The sequence below is a fragment of the Genypterus blacodes genome, unplaced genomic scaffold, assembly GCF_046128005.1.
Source record: "Genypterus blacodes isolate CSIRO-AG114 ecotype Tasmania unplaced genomic scaffold, CSIRO-AGI_Gbla_v1 ptg000067l_1, whole genome shotgun sequence".
NCBI lineage: Eukaryota > Metazoa > Chordata > Actinopteri > Ophidiiformes > Ophidiidae > Genypterus > Genypterus blacodes.
In genome coordinates, this window is record NW_027466879.1 from 12010461 (window position 1) to 12026123 (window position 15663).

The 15663-nt window shown below is 47.0% G+C and overlaps 2 protein-coding genes across 2 annotated transcripts; one reads left to right on the forward strand and one right to left on the reverse strand.

The window, feature by feature from the left end:
• Nucleotides 1-266: 266 nt before the first annotated feature.
• Nucleotides 267-3358, forward strand: LOC143004419 (growth arrest-specific protein 1). Its single transcript, XM_076155282.1, has one exon. The coding sequence runs from the start codon at nt 842-844 to the stop codon at nt 1595-1597; it is 756 nt and encodes a 251-aa protein (XP_076011397.1). The 5' UTR covers nt 267-841; the 3' UTR covers nt 1598-3358.
• Nucleotides 3359-6291: 2933 nt separating this feature from the next.
• ulk3 (unc-51 like kinase 3) lies at nt 6292-15346 on the reverse strand. Its single transcript, XM_076156190.1, has 17 exons — nt 15265-15346; nt 14575-14732; nt 14323-14463; nt 14022-14142; nt 13626-13721; nt 13324-13467; nt 12988-13070; nt 12273-12428; nt 11922-12027; nt 11743-11783; nt 11454-11556; nt 11106-11170; nt 10854-10935; nt 9715-9755; nt 7963-8010; nt 7720-7783; nt 6292-6778 (listed from the first exon to the last, which is right to left on the reverse strand). The coding sequence occupies exons 2-17, from the start codon at nt 14677-14679 to the stop codon at nt 6762-6764; spliced, it is 1413 nt and encodes a 470-aa protein (XP_076012305.1). The 5' UTR covers nt 14680-14732; nt 15265-15346; the 3' UTR covers nt 6292-6761.
• Nucleotides 15347-15663: the final 317 nt, after the last annotated feature.

The window sequence follows — 15663 nt, forward strand, 5'->3', positions numbered from 1 at the left end:
GGGGGACCACACAGATTCTGGCTTCCATGCAAGAAAAATTATAAACATTTTCATCTTAACCTATCTGGGGGGATTTGTGTGCCAATGTGTGTTGCTGTAGGCCTGCAAATGGGTCCCACGGCTGACTCCTCAATGACGACCAATCGGTGTCCAGGGCTGTAAATGAGAGAGAGAGAGGGGGGAGGAAAACTTTCCTTTCTTTCTCCTGCAGAGGGAGGGGTGAAGGGGGGTGAGGGGGGGGGGAATGCTCTGCGGACCGTGAAGCGTAACAGCGAGAGGAGGGACAAAGACGCGCATAGCGGGACCGAACGGGACAGATAGAAACACGTTTTAAACAAAAAAACAAAACAAAAACAACTCCGAAAATGTGTGGATATTACTTGTAGAGAGAAAAGTCGCGGAGTTGAGCCGAGTCGAACCGGACAATGGCAAGGAAGATGCGTTCAAGTGTAAAAAGTCGCTCCGCGTTAACTTTGGATAGCGCGTCTCCACCGATGGCAACGAGCGACCGCAGGAATACAACTCGCACACTTTGGACCTTTGGATCTTACACCGGGGATATACTGGTTCACGCGTGGTGATTTCCTCCCGAGTCGGATCTCTCGAGTTCCACCACTGTCGCAGAGAGAAGAGACAGACTCCACCAACACGCACAGTTTGTGGCTCATTTCCCCCCCGAGCTGAAAGTGTTTGTTGTTGGCTGAACTAGTTGGTGACGCGCTGCAGTTGTGAAGTTCACAACTTAACTTTGTAAACACTTTGTTAATGTGTGGATTCTCTTCATCCTAATGTGCCGACCTCTCTCGTGGAGAAAGTGTGCGTCACCGAACTTCATCCAAGCATGAAATGTTGGTGCAGCGCCCTGGCACTTCTCCCATGGGTGCTGGTGGTCTTAGACGCCCACCTAATCTGCTGGCAAGCGCTGCTCCGGTGCCACGACGAGCCCGAGTGTGACCTCGCCTACGGTCAGTACTTAGCCGCCTGCGAAGGGAACATCCGGGGAACTCGGAGGCAATGCCCGAGCCACTGCATCAACGCGCTCATCAGGCTCAATCACACCCGGAGCGGGCCGGAGCTGGAGACCTGCGACTGCGCCCGGGACCCGGAGTGCCTGAGCGCCAAGCGGGCCATCGAGCCGTGCCTGCCCCGCAGACACCCGAGTGACGCCGGGGGGATCGGCTGCATGGAGGCCCGGCAGCGCTGCGAGGAGGACAGCAGCTGCCACACCTCCCTCACGGCCTACTTGTCATACTGCGGGCAGCTCTTCAACGGCAGGAAATGCTCCTCCAGGTGCAAAGCCACCATTCAACAGATGCTCTTCATCCCGAACGGCGTGTTGCTCAACCGCTGTGTGTGTGACGGAGTGGAGAGGCCATTCTGCGAGGTGGTCAAGGAGAACATGAGCAAACTGTGCTCCATAGGAGACCAAGGCGTCATCTCAGATCAGCCAGATGTGGACGAGATCTATGAGGATGAAGACTATGAGCCCAGGAGTGACAGGGAGGAGGCGTCTTCTCCGGAACATTCCTCCGGATCACGGCTGCTGTCCGGCTTCACGCAGCTTCTGTTTGTTCCTCTAGTGTGGACATTGTATTGAGACAGGAAGGCAAATATTGTTTTGATGCCCATTTTGAGGAAATCTGGTTTCACTTGACCTCCCCAGGGAGCTTGTAATCCTTTAAGATGTGGGGGATTCAGTGACTTGCTCCAGGACACTTGGGTAGGGCAGGAATTCAACCCAAGTCTGCTAGATAACAACATTCTCCTACAGTACTGAGGCCTTTGGTGCCACTCTGTTGTGTTATTGTAGGTCGTTCCCAACTACACAGTTTGAATTGTAACACATCTCATACACACACACACACACACACATTCTGAAAACTCTTCCTCTTGGAGTTGTGATCTAAATAGTTGCACATCCAACCTCAGTAATGTGTCCAACTGAAACTATTCATGCTTTTACTAGGTTCAAAAGGAAACAATGACAGATCTGCTTTCCTGTGATCAGGTGAGAAAGTGAACCAAATGTGACTTCCTGTCGGAGGCGTGTTTGTTGTGCGTCTTCAAATAGCTCCTGTTTGTTTGGTTTGGGTCCAGAGCCTCTTGAAGCTGTGGCTTTATTAAGGCCTAAGACAAACACTGGACCCATCCAGACTGTGTTTGCTCTCCTCCTCTCCATGGCAGGGGGGGCCTCCGCATTGTCGGCAGGAAAACCGCACTTCAAATATTTGCAGGAACAGTCAGGGCACAAGCCAGGCGACGGGATCAAGTAGTTAAATGAAGTGAAGCGGCTCTCCAGCACTCCAGTCTGCGTTCCCCCCTCCCCCACACCGGATTGTTTTATTGAACTTCTCCTCAGAATCCCCCCCTACCACCCCCTAAACCGCCACCCTTTCTTCTCCTGCCCGCCCGCCTCCCCCCCTCTTCACGCCTTTTAACACTGTTTTTCACGCTAACACAGGAAAGGCCTGATTTTACTGCCGGCGCGAGTGTGTCAGCACACACAGCGAGTGGTTTACCTGCCTCAGATGGCCCTGGTTTGTTTGTTAGGAGCGCAGGATTCAGCTGAAGACTCTCATTGGTCACTGTGTGGGGGTGTTAATTGGTGTAAGCATCATCACCTTCCTGTATACAAACAGCGTGAGTCAGGAGGAAGATGAGTGTTTTGTTCAAAAGTGGCAAAATGAAGCACATGTTGCACCATTCAGTCTAAAAGGGAAAATGAAGGAGATGAAGAAGAATACAACAATACCTGCATAGTGTGTGTCAACCAATACTCCGCTCAGATAAGTGTATGGATCGTGTTGCGTCTCACACAGCGTCTGTACGTCAAACAGAAGTAAAACTCACACGCTCTCTATTCAACCAATGGACCAAATACAGATGAAGGTCGAAGACGCTGTATGCAGTCCAAGGATTTGAACCAGCAGCCTCAAATGAAGCTATTTTAAAAGGGAAGGTGAACCGCAGAGTGTGTTCACGTTGCGTCTATGCCACTTGAAATTGTGTCTAAACAAATTGAATGTTCTGCTTATGAAGGTTGAGAATGTTTCTAGCCGATCACGTTGCTGTTCATCGTGACAAATGTTGATAAATGTTAAATTATGAAACTACCATATGAAGAATGTGTATATAGTTTACATTTATATACAGAAAAAAATAAGCCATTGTCTGTCCACTGTTGCGTAAATGTATTTAAAATGAAGTCCACACACACACAAATCGAGCTCATATTTTGTCCAGAAACCCTGACTTGACTTCTTTTTTTCCCCCTCTCATCATGTTGGAACTTCGCATTACATCATTTCACCGTCTTCCATATGGATCAAGTTTGTAATAAAAAATGTTTATAAGCCAAGTTGTGTAATAATTTGCTTCTTTCCTCCCTAAGGGAAAGTGATGAAGAGCAAGTGTGTACCTCTGCAGCCTCGCCAAGCTACTAGACTCTAGTTTAGGGCTCAGGGTCGATTTTGAACATCTGTGGAGTGGGAAAGAAAACATTTAGTCAACTCTTATTAGTTTAGTGCCTATTCATTCGTATTTGCTTGCTGTATTATGCTCATTATCCCGGATAATGAACAAACAGCCGGCTGGGGTTTATTCTCTGCTTGCTCAGTAATCAGCAGATGTAAAAACACAACAGCACTCACTTAGCATTAACACTGACTCATGATGCGTTCACTTGCTTTACATATGTCGCTTAAGTTCTTGACAAATAGGACAAAAATGCCAACTTTATGATGACGAGCCAGGAATGGAACACATAGAACACCGGATCCTTCCTACAGATCTTAATAGTTACTTTGGACAAAGGCCACAGTAAGCCCTTCATCTTTGGTCACATCTCACTTAACCATTTGCAAACGTGCAGCTTCGAGACCTCCGACACGACCAGTCCTCCCCTAACCCCCCCACCCAAGAGCTTCTGGGAACAAAATCAAAACAAACATAAGCAGAGCAGCCTCGGGTAAGTGGGGGAGTGCGAGTAGGGTGTGTGTGTGAGTGTGTGTGTGTGTGTGCGGGGCGGGGGGGAAAGGGGTTACAGAGGCAGCACTGTGCAGGAGCCCATTTTCTAAATTATCTTTATTCAACATTTCTCTGAAACGCAGTCCCCCACCGCCACTGAACACACACACACACACACACACACACACACATACGCACACACAGCCTGACCCCAGCGCTCATTTACCCGCTCCAAAGTAGGAGTGACACAGGGATTTGGGAGGCTCTTGTCTCTCGTCTGTACAATGTTCCATTCATGGCGGCCACGTAGCCTGGGTGAATGGCTCATCTGCATGTGTTTTCAACGGCGGAGTAAAAGGCACCCAGTTCCTTCAGGTCAGGGACATAAGAGATCCCTACATGCAGATGAGGTTGAGGTCGATGGAGCTCCGCCGTTGTCCCATTAGAAGTATTGACAGAGCCCTGAGACACAGAAGGGCAGAAGGATTAAAAGCCAATAAATGGGCCCCAGCAAAATGGAGGACCAATTACAGCCACAATGCTGTAGGTTGCGGTGAGGGAGAAGAGTCTCGGGACGTCTTGGTTGTCACGGTCTCAGTGTTAGAATCTTCCTATCTGGACTTCATTAACAGTGAGGATATTCGGCACAGTTTTGTTTGTGGGGGGCAATGTAAACTGGCACCGCTTCAGGAACCAGCAACAAAGCGAGCACAAGAGTCCAAAATGTGTCCTCAGAGTTTTCCTGGCAGCGCTCGCGTCCTGATTAAAGCGATGAAGCCGAGCCAACATCATGGGCACCATCTCGTCTTTGAGAGGTTAATGGCGGAGGCCTGGTTTCTTTCTGCACAGCTTCTGCTTCGCATTCACTGCAAATTCACGTATTCCCACCTGGGAGCTGCCGAGTCTGATCAGTGTCACTGAGCGAGTCGAAGTACTGGCGCCATGGAAAAATACTTCTATGCCATCGTTTCAAAAGAAATAATAACTTAACTTTACTCATACTTTTTAGAAAGACACTTGGTGATTTTGATGCTTTTTGATCAGTAAAGCATCATCCTCTTCTCTCCTCTACTTCATTAAGTGCTTGGAGTTGAAAGTTTTAAAGGTTTTAAAACTGAAAGTACAAAAGTTTATGAGTGAATCTCTGAAAACATGGCCATTATAAACTGCGTAAAGAAAGCAGAGTTTATGAGTCTTAAAGTGCTGTGTAGTTACAATATTCTAGCTCTGCTCTTTTTATGAACAGCGTACAATGAGAGTAAGAGTGTAATTATGACGAGCCAGTAGTGAGGAATGCAGCTGTGGTCAGAGACACGAGTCCTCTAAGAAAAGCTGGACCTACCACGTATAGGACAGCAGCTCAGAAACTAGACCACTAAATTAAATAAGAGAAAATCACAAATGTCTACTGAGTTCTGGTGTGTATTTCCTGGATTTTGCCAGACATGGAAAAAATCAAAACCAGTTTAAATCTAAGTAAGACATCATATACGGTAAAGTATCAGATGTCCTCATTTCCCCCTGCCTTCCTGTCACCTCCCTTTGTGGACGCACGCCAGCCCGTTTCTGCCGAGCGAGTGCTCCTTCCACATGATGATGATGATGGTGATGGCGCAGGACCAACGCCGGAGCTCCCACGGCGACGCATAAATCTTTCCATAAGTCCTGGCCTGAGATGAGGCGCGTTTGCTTTTCTGTAGCGGCTTCACTTTCAAGGAAACGCAGACGACCAAGAGGTTTCAGAGATAGGTAGATTTATTCCCCGCTGATTTACTCCTTTTAATAAATAATTTAGAAAATCACATGTGTATAAAACATAGTAATTAAGACAAACATACACAAAATAAGTCCATCAGTTGTAGATCTGAGATGGGCAGACACGTAAACACCTCCCTCCTGTTTCAAGTCTTTACTACAGTGACCATAAACTATATTCACAAAGTAATTAATACTGAAATCTCCCTTTTCCAAAAAATCAAATCAAGTCCGCGAAGACCTACAACAGCGAGGATTATCGGCTCCCCCACCAACTGTTCAGCTTTTCGCCGTTTCACAGAGGCTTAGTTATGAAGGCTTTGCTGGAGCGGCCAACCGTGCGCCGGTGCCAAACCTACCAACATGCAAAGTCTAGAGTAAATAAGGCCGAAGCCGCACCTCTCCAGTTTTCCCCTCATTGCGGTGGAGTGAACTCCATCAGCGGGGAGAGCGCGGTGAGCTTGCGGCCGGCCCACAGCAAAGGGTAATGACCTGGGGACAACGAGGGGTTTGGAACGTTTGGGATGTGTCACAACCTGTGTGACACATCCCAACGTTCCCAAACTCCCCTCCTGGATAAATCTCTCTCTCTGTGTTTCTATGGGTTTGCTGGCTTCTTTTGAAAAGCGTGGCGGTGACGCAAAATGCCACCGTCTCAGTTTAACTCGTTTACCATGACAGTGCAGTATTGTCATACAAGCTGTCGGGAGCATTTACATATGAATGGTTAGTCGGGACAGGAGGAGGGATTTGAGGCTAAGTGGTGTAAAGAGCAGGGAGACAAACTTTCACATTCAGCAGCGTTCAAACTCCCTAAGTTCACTTTTTTTTCCTCCTCCCCTCCAGCTGAAGCTGATTTGGTCTACGAGCGTTACAGCATCTGGCACAATCAATCAACGTAGAGCCATGTTTTGCTGCTGATTGTAGCGTTTGTGAGTTAGTAGGGAGGATTATCCTAAGCAGGCATCTGGTCAGGTGGAGGCATCAGTGACCGACAGGCCGCCGTCTGATGTCGACGTCCCCGGTTTGTTCCAGTGAGTTTACTGCAAACAGCAAGCTGAGGAATATAAAACGACTCGTTAGTTTGAAGTCAACGCGGCACTTTGGAAAACAAGGGAATGTCAAAGTTTCCAAATAAGAGGTTAAGAGGGGAAAGAACGTTCCGACGCGTTATGAGCGGTTGTTTTCCAGTTTGGGTTGCAGCAGTAGATGTATAAGAATTGTACCAAACTGTAAAGCAGCGTGATGGTTCTCAGTCACATCAGCGCGGTGTGCTCTAAGGTCACCAGACACAGATGGGCGTTGCTGTAACCCCTGGAGTACAGCTGCTGTTGGACCAGTGCCAGGCAGAATGGCTGACTGTGGTGTGGCTGCATTAAGATAACAGCAGCAGCAGCAGAAGGAGAAGAAGCCACGTTCTTCATGAAACTTGAGCGTCCTTCACAGTCCCCCCTCCCTCCCCCCCTCCAATCTCCCTTACAGCCATTTTTTTATCCATAATTCCCCAGGAATTTCTCACTGAGAACAGGATATTGTCTGGGCTTTGGGTCTCCGCTCTCCATCTAGGAGCTGAGCCCAGTAAATCCTGAGGAATTAAGGTTTGTGTAGATTTAAAACAAGGAAGTTCCAGTGTGTTAGGAATGGAACTTTAGATAAACGCTACATATGGACATGGTCTTCTTAGAGACGGGGGGTGCTGGGTTTTTTTTTGTTTGTCTGCTTGCGTTTAAAAGCTAGTTTAGCCTTGGGTAGCGGCAGGTTTCACTTTCATAAGGTGGAGTTTACAAGAGGGCAGAGGACAGCAGAGCTCAGGACCGAATGAAACCAAAGAGCCTGCAGGGGAAGAGACAGGCTCATATTTTACTGCTTCCACTCCGGGGGAAATTCATTGCAAACTTCAGGCGGCTATTTCTCACTCAACCCCCCCTCCGCCCCCTCTCTCTCCCCTCCATACACCAACCCAGACACAGAGAAACACTTAATGGCTGTCAAACTCACTGCTTCTGACAGAGTCTCCCAGAGCTTCTCTCTCCAGACACACGTCCTTCTGCGTCTCCTGCATCTGAAACAAAGCAGCACATTCCCGGAAATCAGCCGAGACAAGCGAGAACTCGACACCCATAGACTTTGCGTTACAGAGACAGGAGCGCCGAAGGGACCGTGGGAGGAAATGTACTGTTTGCCGAAGCTCACGAGGGCCGAGTCAGCAAAAGATGATAGTGAGAATGAAAACATGCTTACCTTGATGTGCTTCTTGAGGTATTCAGCTCGGCTCATGAGGCTTTTAATCTGGAAATGGACAGGAATTTTCAGACATTAATGTTTTGTTCTCAACAATCAGACTCGGTGGATGTTTCTCATAACGTCTCCTCTTCTCTGTCTTCTTCTGCAGCGTGGAAGGAAGTTTGTTTGAGCCAGATTCTCCCTCTTTCTGTTTTTAATTCTTGTGTTTTATTTAGGAGGAAAAGCTGTCAGACAGTACACATGTGTTAGCAGTAACTGTTGGTATAATAAGCCCGAGGGAGGCCTTTAATGTGGTCACCGGCGCTTTAGTGATGATGGAGGCTTTTGGCTGCTCCTCGTACCTTGTTGTGTCACCGCTTTGTGTCGCAGCATAACACCGGTCTGCTCGGGTAGAACTGGATTGACATGACAGCGGATTGGCTCGCGTAATGTGCCTTTAAATACCAATCTTTTTGTGGTGAACTAATCATTGTGCCCATGAGTTTACAGTCAGACCGAAACCTTTAATCAGAACGCCTTTAATCACAAAGCACAACAAACGCGGAGGAAATCTACACGGCTCAGGATGGCACAGGGCCGCGTTGCTAACTTGCAGAGTTCGGCGGTTCGTATGGACGCACAGGCGACATAAAAGCTCCTACAAAACACTAAAATCATTCCGCCTAAATTCAGCTGTAATGACACGACGTTAACCTACGATGATCAAAGCTGCGGCTCACATGTGATGATGAACCGTGACGGCAGCTTTGGGAGACGTGAGGGCGCTTTGCTGTCGATATGAACGCACATGGAGGCCAATCATGGCGGCATGTGTGTGTGTGTGTGTGTGTGTGTGTGTGTGTGTGTGAGGGCTCTTTTTGGCGCTCACACGCACACATGCTTTCCATCTAATCCTCCACCCCGGCCTCTCTAATGCAGCGTTAGATTATTACAGCCGCATCTGAATTTACTTAAGACGAGCACCCATAAAAACTTCAAATAGGGAGGTCTGAGCCGCCTCCCCTTTCTTTTTGTGAGGGGGTGGGGGTGAAGGGGGGCTGTTGGTGAAATTATCTGTTGTTGGCTCAGTTACTGGCCAAACAAAGAACAAACAAAGCAAAGGGCTGCGAGCAGGATGGCACACATGAACGAGGCCTTTGTGCGAGCTGTCAGAGTGCAAATATGAACGCCAGCTTTCGGTGTCTCCATTCCTTAGAATTATAATCCCTGCACTCTGATATAATTACAACTGAATACTGTAATGGAATATTATTACAATGGAGGGGCACTGGTTGGTTCAATGACCCAGATCGTAACCAAAATTCAATATTTCTTCAGGCATTTTTCCCGGCACATGTGGAGCCGTTAACACTGAAAGAATCCCGTCTACTTGCAGAAACTTCGAACTTAACTACAAGTACAACAACGGGGTTAATTACATTGAAAAGTTAACATAATCACTTGCGAAGGGAGGCTCCAGCTCATAGCTATATACCATATGTATACGGAGCAAAGTGGAGAGGAGAGGAGGTAACTATCCAACCTATAAAGCAGACGTTGATCTATGTGTATGGAACAGCAATCTGGATGATGGATTATGTTATTTGGATTTTACGCCGGGGAAACATGCACACGTGACTGCTGGGGGGGGAGAGAGAGGCTGGTTGGTGTTGTGAGGGAGCGTCCGCCTGCCCTGGGAGGTACAGATAAGTCATCCTCACCATGAGCACTCAGCCAGAAGCCTTCCCACACACACGCACGCACGCTCACCTCGCTGTGCAGTAGCTCTCTCCTGCGTCCCTGCGGCTCGGCTGGTAGGGAAAAGGAAGCAGAGAATAGAAGAAGAAGAAGAGAGGGAGAGAGAGAGAGAGAGAGAGAGAGAATGAGACGTGTTTGTGCAAGTATGGAGGTCATTTTCACTAGTGGATTGGTTTTTCGCTGGCGTGTTCACTCTCGGGGCTCCTGGGTGGTTAATGGCTCTACTAAATGTAGGCCAGGGTTTTGTCAGTCAGACTGGGGCTCTCTGGTGAGCGAGGCCTGGTTGGGAACAAAAGGTTCTAAACCAAACAAAGAACCAATGTTTCCTACCCACAATCCCCTTGATGCTGCAAGCTGAGCCACAGAACCAGACCCCCCCCAGCACGCGCGCGCGCGCGCACACACACACACACACACACACACACACACACACACACACACACACACACACACACACACACACACACACACACACACACACACACACACACACACACACACACACACACACACACACACACACACACCTGATGCCCTTTCAAATTTGGATAATACTGCAATCAATGCTTTTCATTGTGTGACTGTAAATAGACTTCATAACAATGTAGTGCAGTTTCCCTCATCAATAGATAAATAAATGTGAACATGCCGCCACCATGAGCCACAAAACCACCTAGAACAACTTTATTAAGTCATTCAAATGTTGTTTTCCCATCTTGCCAGTATCAAACTACTAAAAAAGTCTTGGCTGATGAGCAAAGCCTCAGATAATACAAGATGGATGGACGAGCGCCCTCTCATCTATTAGGGAGATAATAGTTTTTTTATTTGTTTCCAGTGTGTAATAACAGAGAGATGAAGTGTGTTGTCTGAATGGGAACCAGATGGCAGGGCTCTTATACCACACACACACACAGGGTGCTGGCACGGGTCTCATCCCAGCTCAAAGCCACATCTGGATCGTTCCATCCCACCTCTTCCATTAGGCCGCTCTTCTAAATGAGCTCATGAGCCCGCCAGCCTAATGGACGCCTGCGCCGCAGACGGAGCGACTCGAGAGTCTTTGGGTTCCTGTTTTGTTCCTCGCTCCGTCCCAAATTAAAGTAATGAGTTTAGGTTCTGTTTGTCTCTCTCTTTGTGTAAAATCCTACCTGCTAGTGCGAGCAGAAGCTCTCCTAAGCACTGTTGGTACAAATCCAGAGCGTCCTCCTGATTGCTCCACATGCTGTCCTCCTGCAATGACAGGGAGGAAATCAGGCATCATGGGTTTAACCTTTTACTTCTGTTTGTTACAACAAATACTGGATGGTAACCTATGAATGGGGAATAGGTGGTTTGTTATTTCTTTCTGTCTTGCGTCTCCCTGCCTCTGTGCATCTCAAGCAGCAGTAATCCCATCTAACCTTAGCTATGGCAGTGGCGGCCATCTCCAGGGCAGCGAGCAGCCGGGGTTGATCCCGGGACATCTCTGCAGGTGGAGGAAGCAAACAGAAAGAGCCTGTCTGAGTCCTCCCTCCAGGTCAACTACCAGAAATAGAATTGTTCCTGCAAGACATTACTGAGCAAGGATGTTGAGATGCTGAGTTTCTTAGCGAGAGGAAGAGAGAAGAGATTCATCCAGTGTTGGGCCAATCAGCATGCCACACTCAATACAACTACCCGCACCACTCTTGTTGTGCTATTAGTCTTGTCTAGACGGGGCTAATGCTTACACATGGCAGCCCTGCTTTGGCTCTGGGCTCCTTCATTACCTCGGAGGACATCCCTGGAGTTCTGGGCCTCCTGGAAGCTCAGTCTGTTGTCGGAGGCCACCAGGGCTTTCAGCTCCTCGGCTCTGGACACGTACTGGCGGACCTGCGGGGAATTTCTCTTACATTGACTCGACTTAATCATGTCAACTGCGCCATATGCTCCCCATCCACACAATCTGGTACTCATAAAGGAGAATTCATTCAGAGTAAAAACCACCGGAGTGTGGAAAACAAACCAGAATCACAACAGAAAGTAATCCAACTGTGAGTGTTTTCAGTCTCGCTGTACCTTCTGCCTGAGGGCGTCTTTACGTTGTCGGTCGGCCTCATCTAGGAAGGGACGAGAGAGATGTTTTGGTTGTACATTCAGTCAGTTTACTTTTCCAGTTTATTGTGGTGAAACAAAGCCAGTGCACTGCTGAAGGGGCTGAACGGCAAACTGGATACGAGCTCGGTTGTCGCTCTTACGGTGAATAGCGGGGACAAAGTGCTCAAGGGCGCTGCAGTAAAGGGAGAGAGCGGCAGACCTCTCCCCCTCTTGGTCCTTCTGAACGGCCTGGAGGATCAACGCTTTCTGAAAAGAGGAAACGGGAACTGGCGTCACTGAATGCAGACTACTGCGTCCCTTATGCATGCGTGCAGGCTCATGCATGAAGGCACATGTGGGCCAGGCATGACCGCAAACCTACAACCATATGTGTACACAGGCGCAGTCAGTCAGTTAGTATCTGACACACACACAAACACAATTCACGGCCATCTATTAATGTAGGGAAGGATAGATACACACACGCTTTCCCCTCCTTTGTCGCCTCTTACCGCTTTCCCGAGACTCTCCGCACTTGGCATGTGGTCCATATCTACAAAGGGATGCGTGAAAAACTCCGCAAACTTGATCCGGGCATCTGGATTTCTCTCCAGCAGCCGCAGTAGAAGGTCCCTGCAGTCCTGGGATACCCTGGCCCCTGGAGGGAGCTGATACACAAAGCTTGACCTTATTATATTGCTCTTAATCCAAAGCACAGCAAAATCCAAAACCAAGGACGACATCCTGCAGTCAAGGACCTTCTTGTCTGACGCCAGGACTTTTTCTCTAAGCGTGACCTTCAAACTCTGAATCCCTGGGCAATGGGACTAAACGCTGTTGTTGTTGATGCTGTTGTTGTTGGGTATAACAATTGTTACGCCAGAGTTTCTAGTGGAAATATACAAATATCAATAACGTACGGTCAAGTAATTGAGGTGATATAAATTCACTTACCCTTATATTGTTCTACTTAAGTATTTCGTCTCACTAAATGAGTAATAATTGAAATTTGAGGCCCATTTTATGAAGGGGGAGCATTAGGTGTATGTGCCACCGTGCCAGTCTTTGTGTGTGGGAATTACGCAACTAGAGGACTTGTGAACTGTCAAAGTGCGCCCCCTAGTTGTCAGTTTGGTGGATGCAGATGGTGGTCAGTGTTGTGCGGTCTCAGCTCTGTATCTGTACAAAGTATCACATGTCACAAGACTCTTGAAACACAACACTTACCTCAATAGGTTGGTTGCTGCGGATCTTCTCCTCTAATTCCGTGTACGATTTAGAAGCAAAAGGTGCTCGTCCGAATAATGCCTCTAAAATGCATTCACAGTAAAGAAGGTTATTCACAGGCTGTTTACTTGAACGCTAACATACAGGTGCAGCTTGTGGAAAAGTTCATTTATTGCAGTGATTTAATTCAAAAAGAGAATCTTGATTGTCTCTCAGTCTGGTTCAGTCTGCGACACAATCAGGGGGAAGATACCATTCTAATTTATTGAGCTGCAACTGTACTGTCATTCTTGTAAAGGGTTTCCACATACAAGAGGATGAAGAAAGTGTGCTTACCATACAGAATGACCCCAATCGACCAGAGATCCACTCTGGAGTCATACTGGCGTCGGCACACCATTTCAGGAGCCATGTAGAGAGGAGAACCTCGCAGGACGCTCTGCTCGTCCCACGGTGACATGTACTGGGCAAAGCCAAAGTCTGAGGACCAATCAGAGAGGAGGAAACAGCAAGAACACAGAGACATGTCAGAAGGACCGATTGAAAATATTCATACAATTGAGTGTGTGTGTGTGTGTGTGTGTGTGTGTGTGTGTGTGTGTGTGTGTGTGTGTGTGTGTGTGTGTGTGTGGACTCGCCTGCTAGTTTGAGCACAGAGCCGCTGAGCAGAATGTTCTGGGGTTTCAGGTCCAGATGTGAGATGTTTCGTTCATGTAGAAACTGGAGGGCGCAGGCTGTTTGTCCGTAAACACAGACACACACACAATGAGACAATTACTTCTTAAATCCAGACTGACTAAAAATACTTTTCCAGACTGAATTTTCTAAAAGTAAAAACTCCAAACCTGAGTTAAATTAAAGACACATTCATGATTTATTCAACAAAATATTATCTCTTCCAAGTGAGTGAGTTTTACAATGGAAGAAGTGACTCTGAATCTGAATCTGAATCTGAAACTGAATCTCATAACATTCAAAACAAAAAAAAGATCATCTGAATACAGACTTAAACACAACTCTGGCGACAAACTCACCCATCTGCTGCAGGAAACGCTTCACCACCCTTTCAGGCAAGATCCTGCGACTGCGAATGAATCGAGAGAGATCTCCTCCAGAACACCATTCTAGAATAAGATAGATGTTCTCAGCATCCCACTGACGAAAGAGAGGACAAGAGGAGAAATCAGAATTAAGATAGTGTCCCTATCATCCTTCGTCTACTGAAAACTCCTGTTTTAACACACACACTTGTATAACATGTAACGCAGAAGGAAAAAGCCCTTTGCCATTTAGTAACACCTTCACAGATCAGCTCTAAGGGTCAGATGTCCTCACCTGGAAGTCCTTTAGCTGGACTATGTGAGGGTGGCGCACCGTCTTGAGAATTTCGATCTCTGTGAGCAGATTTTCCGTGGACGCCTTGTTTAGCGTCTTCTTCCCGACCACTTTCACCGCCACCACCTCTCGACTGTCCCCCTGCAAGGACACAGTCAGAGACGAGCCACTTCAGCGTTGACTCACTTTTTAAATTGTGTGTTTATCATGTATTCTGAGCATGTCACGGCCATTATAAACTCATGACTTTACCTTTCTGTAGGCTTTGTAGACTGTAGCATAGCTGCCACTACCCAGCCGCTCTGTGAGGATGAAGTCAGCCAGTTTAGGAGGAGCAAAGCTGGATCTTGACGCCATGTGGACGACGACGACATCAAAGTTTCAGGCTGAGTCTGAGCTGTAATGTTGAGCTGTGAAAGAGCGTGCAGATAAATAATACTAATGTACCACAACAATAGTAATATGTATGCTATCATCTGGAAAATGACAGTGCAGAATTACAGCCTATTGTAACCTTTTACCTACATGTTATTAGACTCCTTTTTATATGACCCATGTATATAAAACTGTACATTTTAATTGTCCTTTGAATATGTCTCATTTGATCTCTTCTCATATGATCTATAAGGCTTATTGTTAAGTGTTGATCCCAAATGAAGACTGTTTACTACCATTCTTCAAGGGAGCAGTAAGTCAAGCTTCTCTCTGGGACACTTCGCATTTATTTAACCGATAATAAAGACTAAACCGGTTAAAGTACCCGCTTAGGAGTGTAACTGTCTCGGGACTAGCTGTCACAAATTAGCACCAACTGCTAGCTGAAGGTTAATGTATTTGTGTTGCTGCGTTTTGAGTGCAAATTCACAGTGGGGAGACAAGATGCTGAAACAATGAAACAATAAAACAATTCACACATAATTACATTAACAAGCGAACATTTACCTGCAGGCCAGTAAATCCGCAGCGCATGTGTGAAAGTGGTTGTTTACATTTCTACCACACCGTCGAGGAAGTTGAGCCTGACGTTAAAACACACGGCAAAATTTGTTACTGCTCTCTAGCGGTTTTACTCCGTTACTGCAACTTGCCGGTCGTAACTTGTGCGTGGCACCAAAGCCCAGTAGGTGGCGATGAATGCCCTTACGGAAGTCGTTATTTTGATAAATGCCCTTACTACAAAAATTGTTTCAATCACACCAAAGTAAGTGAATGCTTTTTGAAGACGTGCGCGGTTTAAATACTTTACAGTATTTTTATATATGTATACAAAATTAGACTCACTTATAGAATTAAAAACAACACAAATAATAGAAATGAAACAGGTTTATAGTATAAATGGCT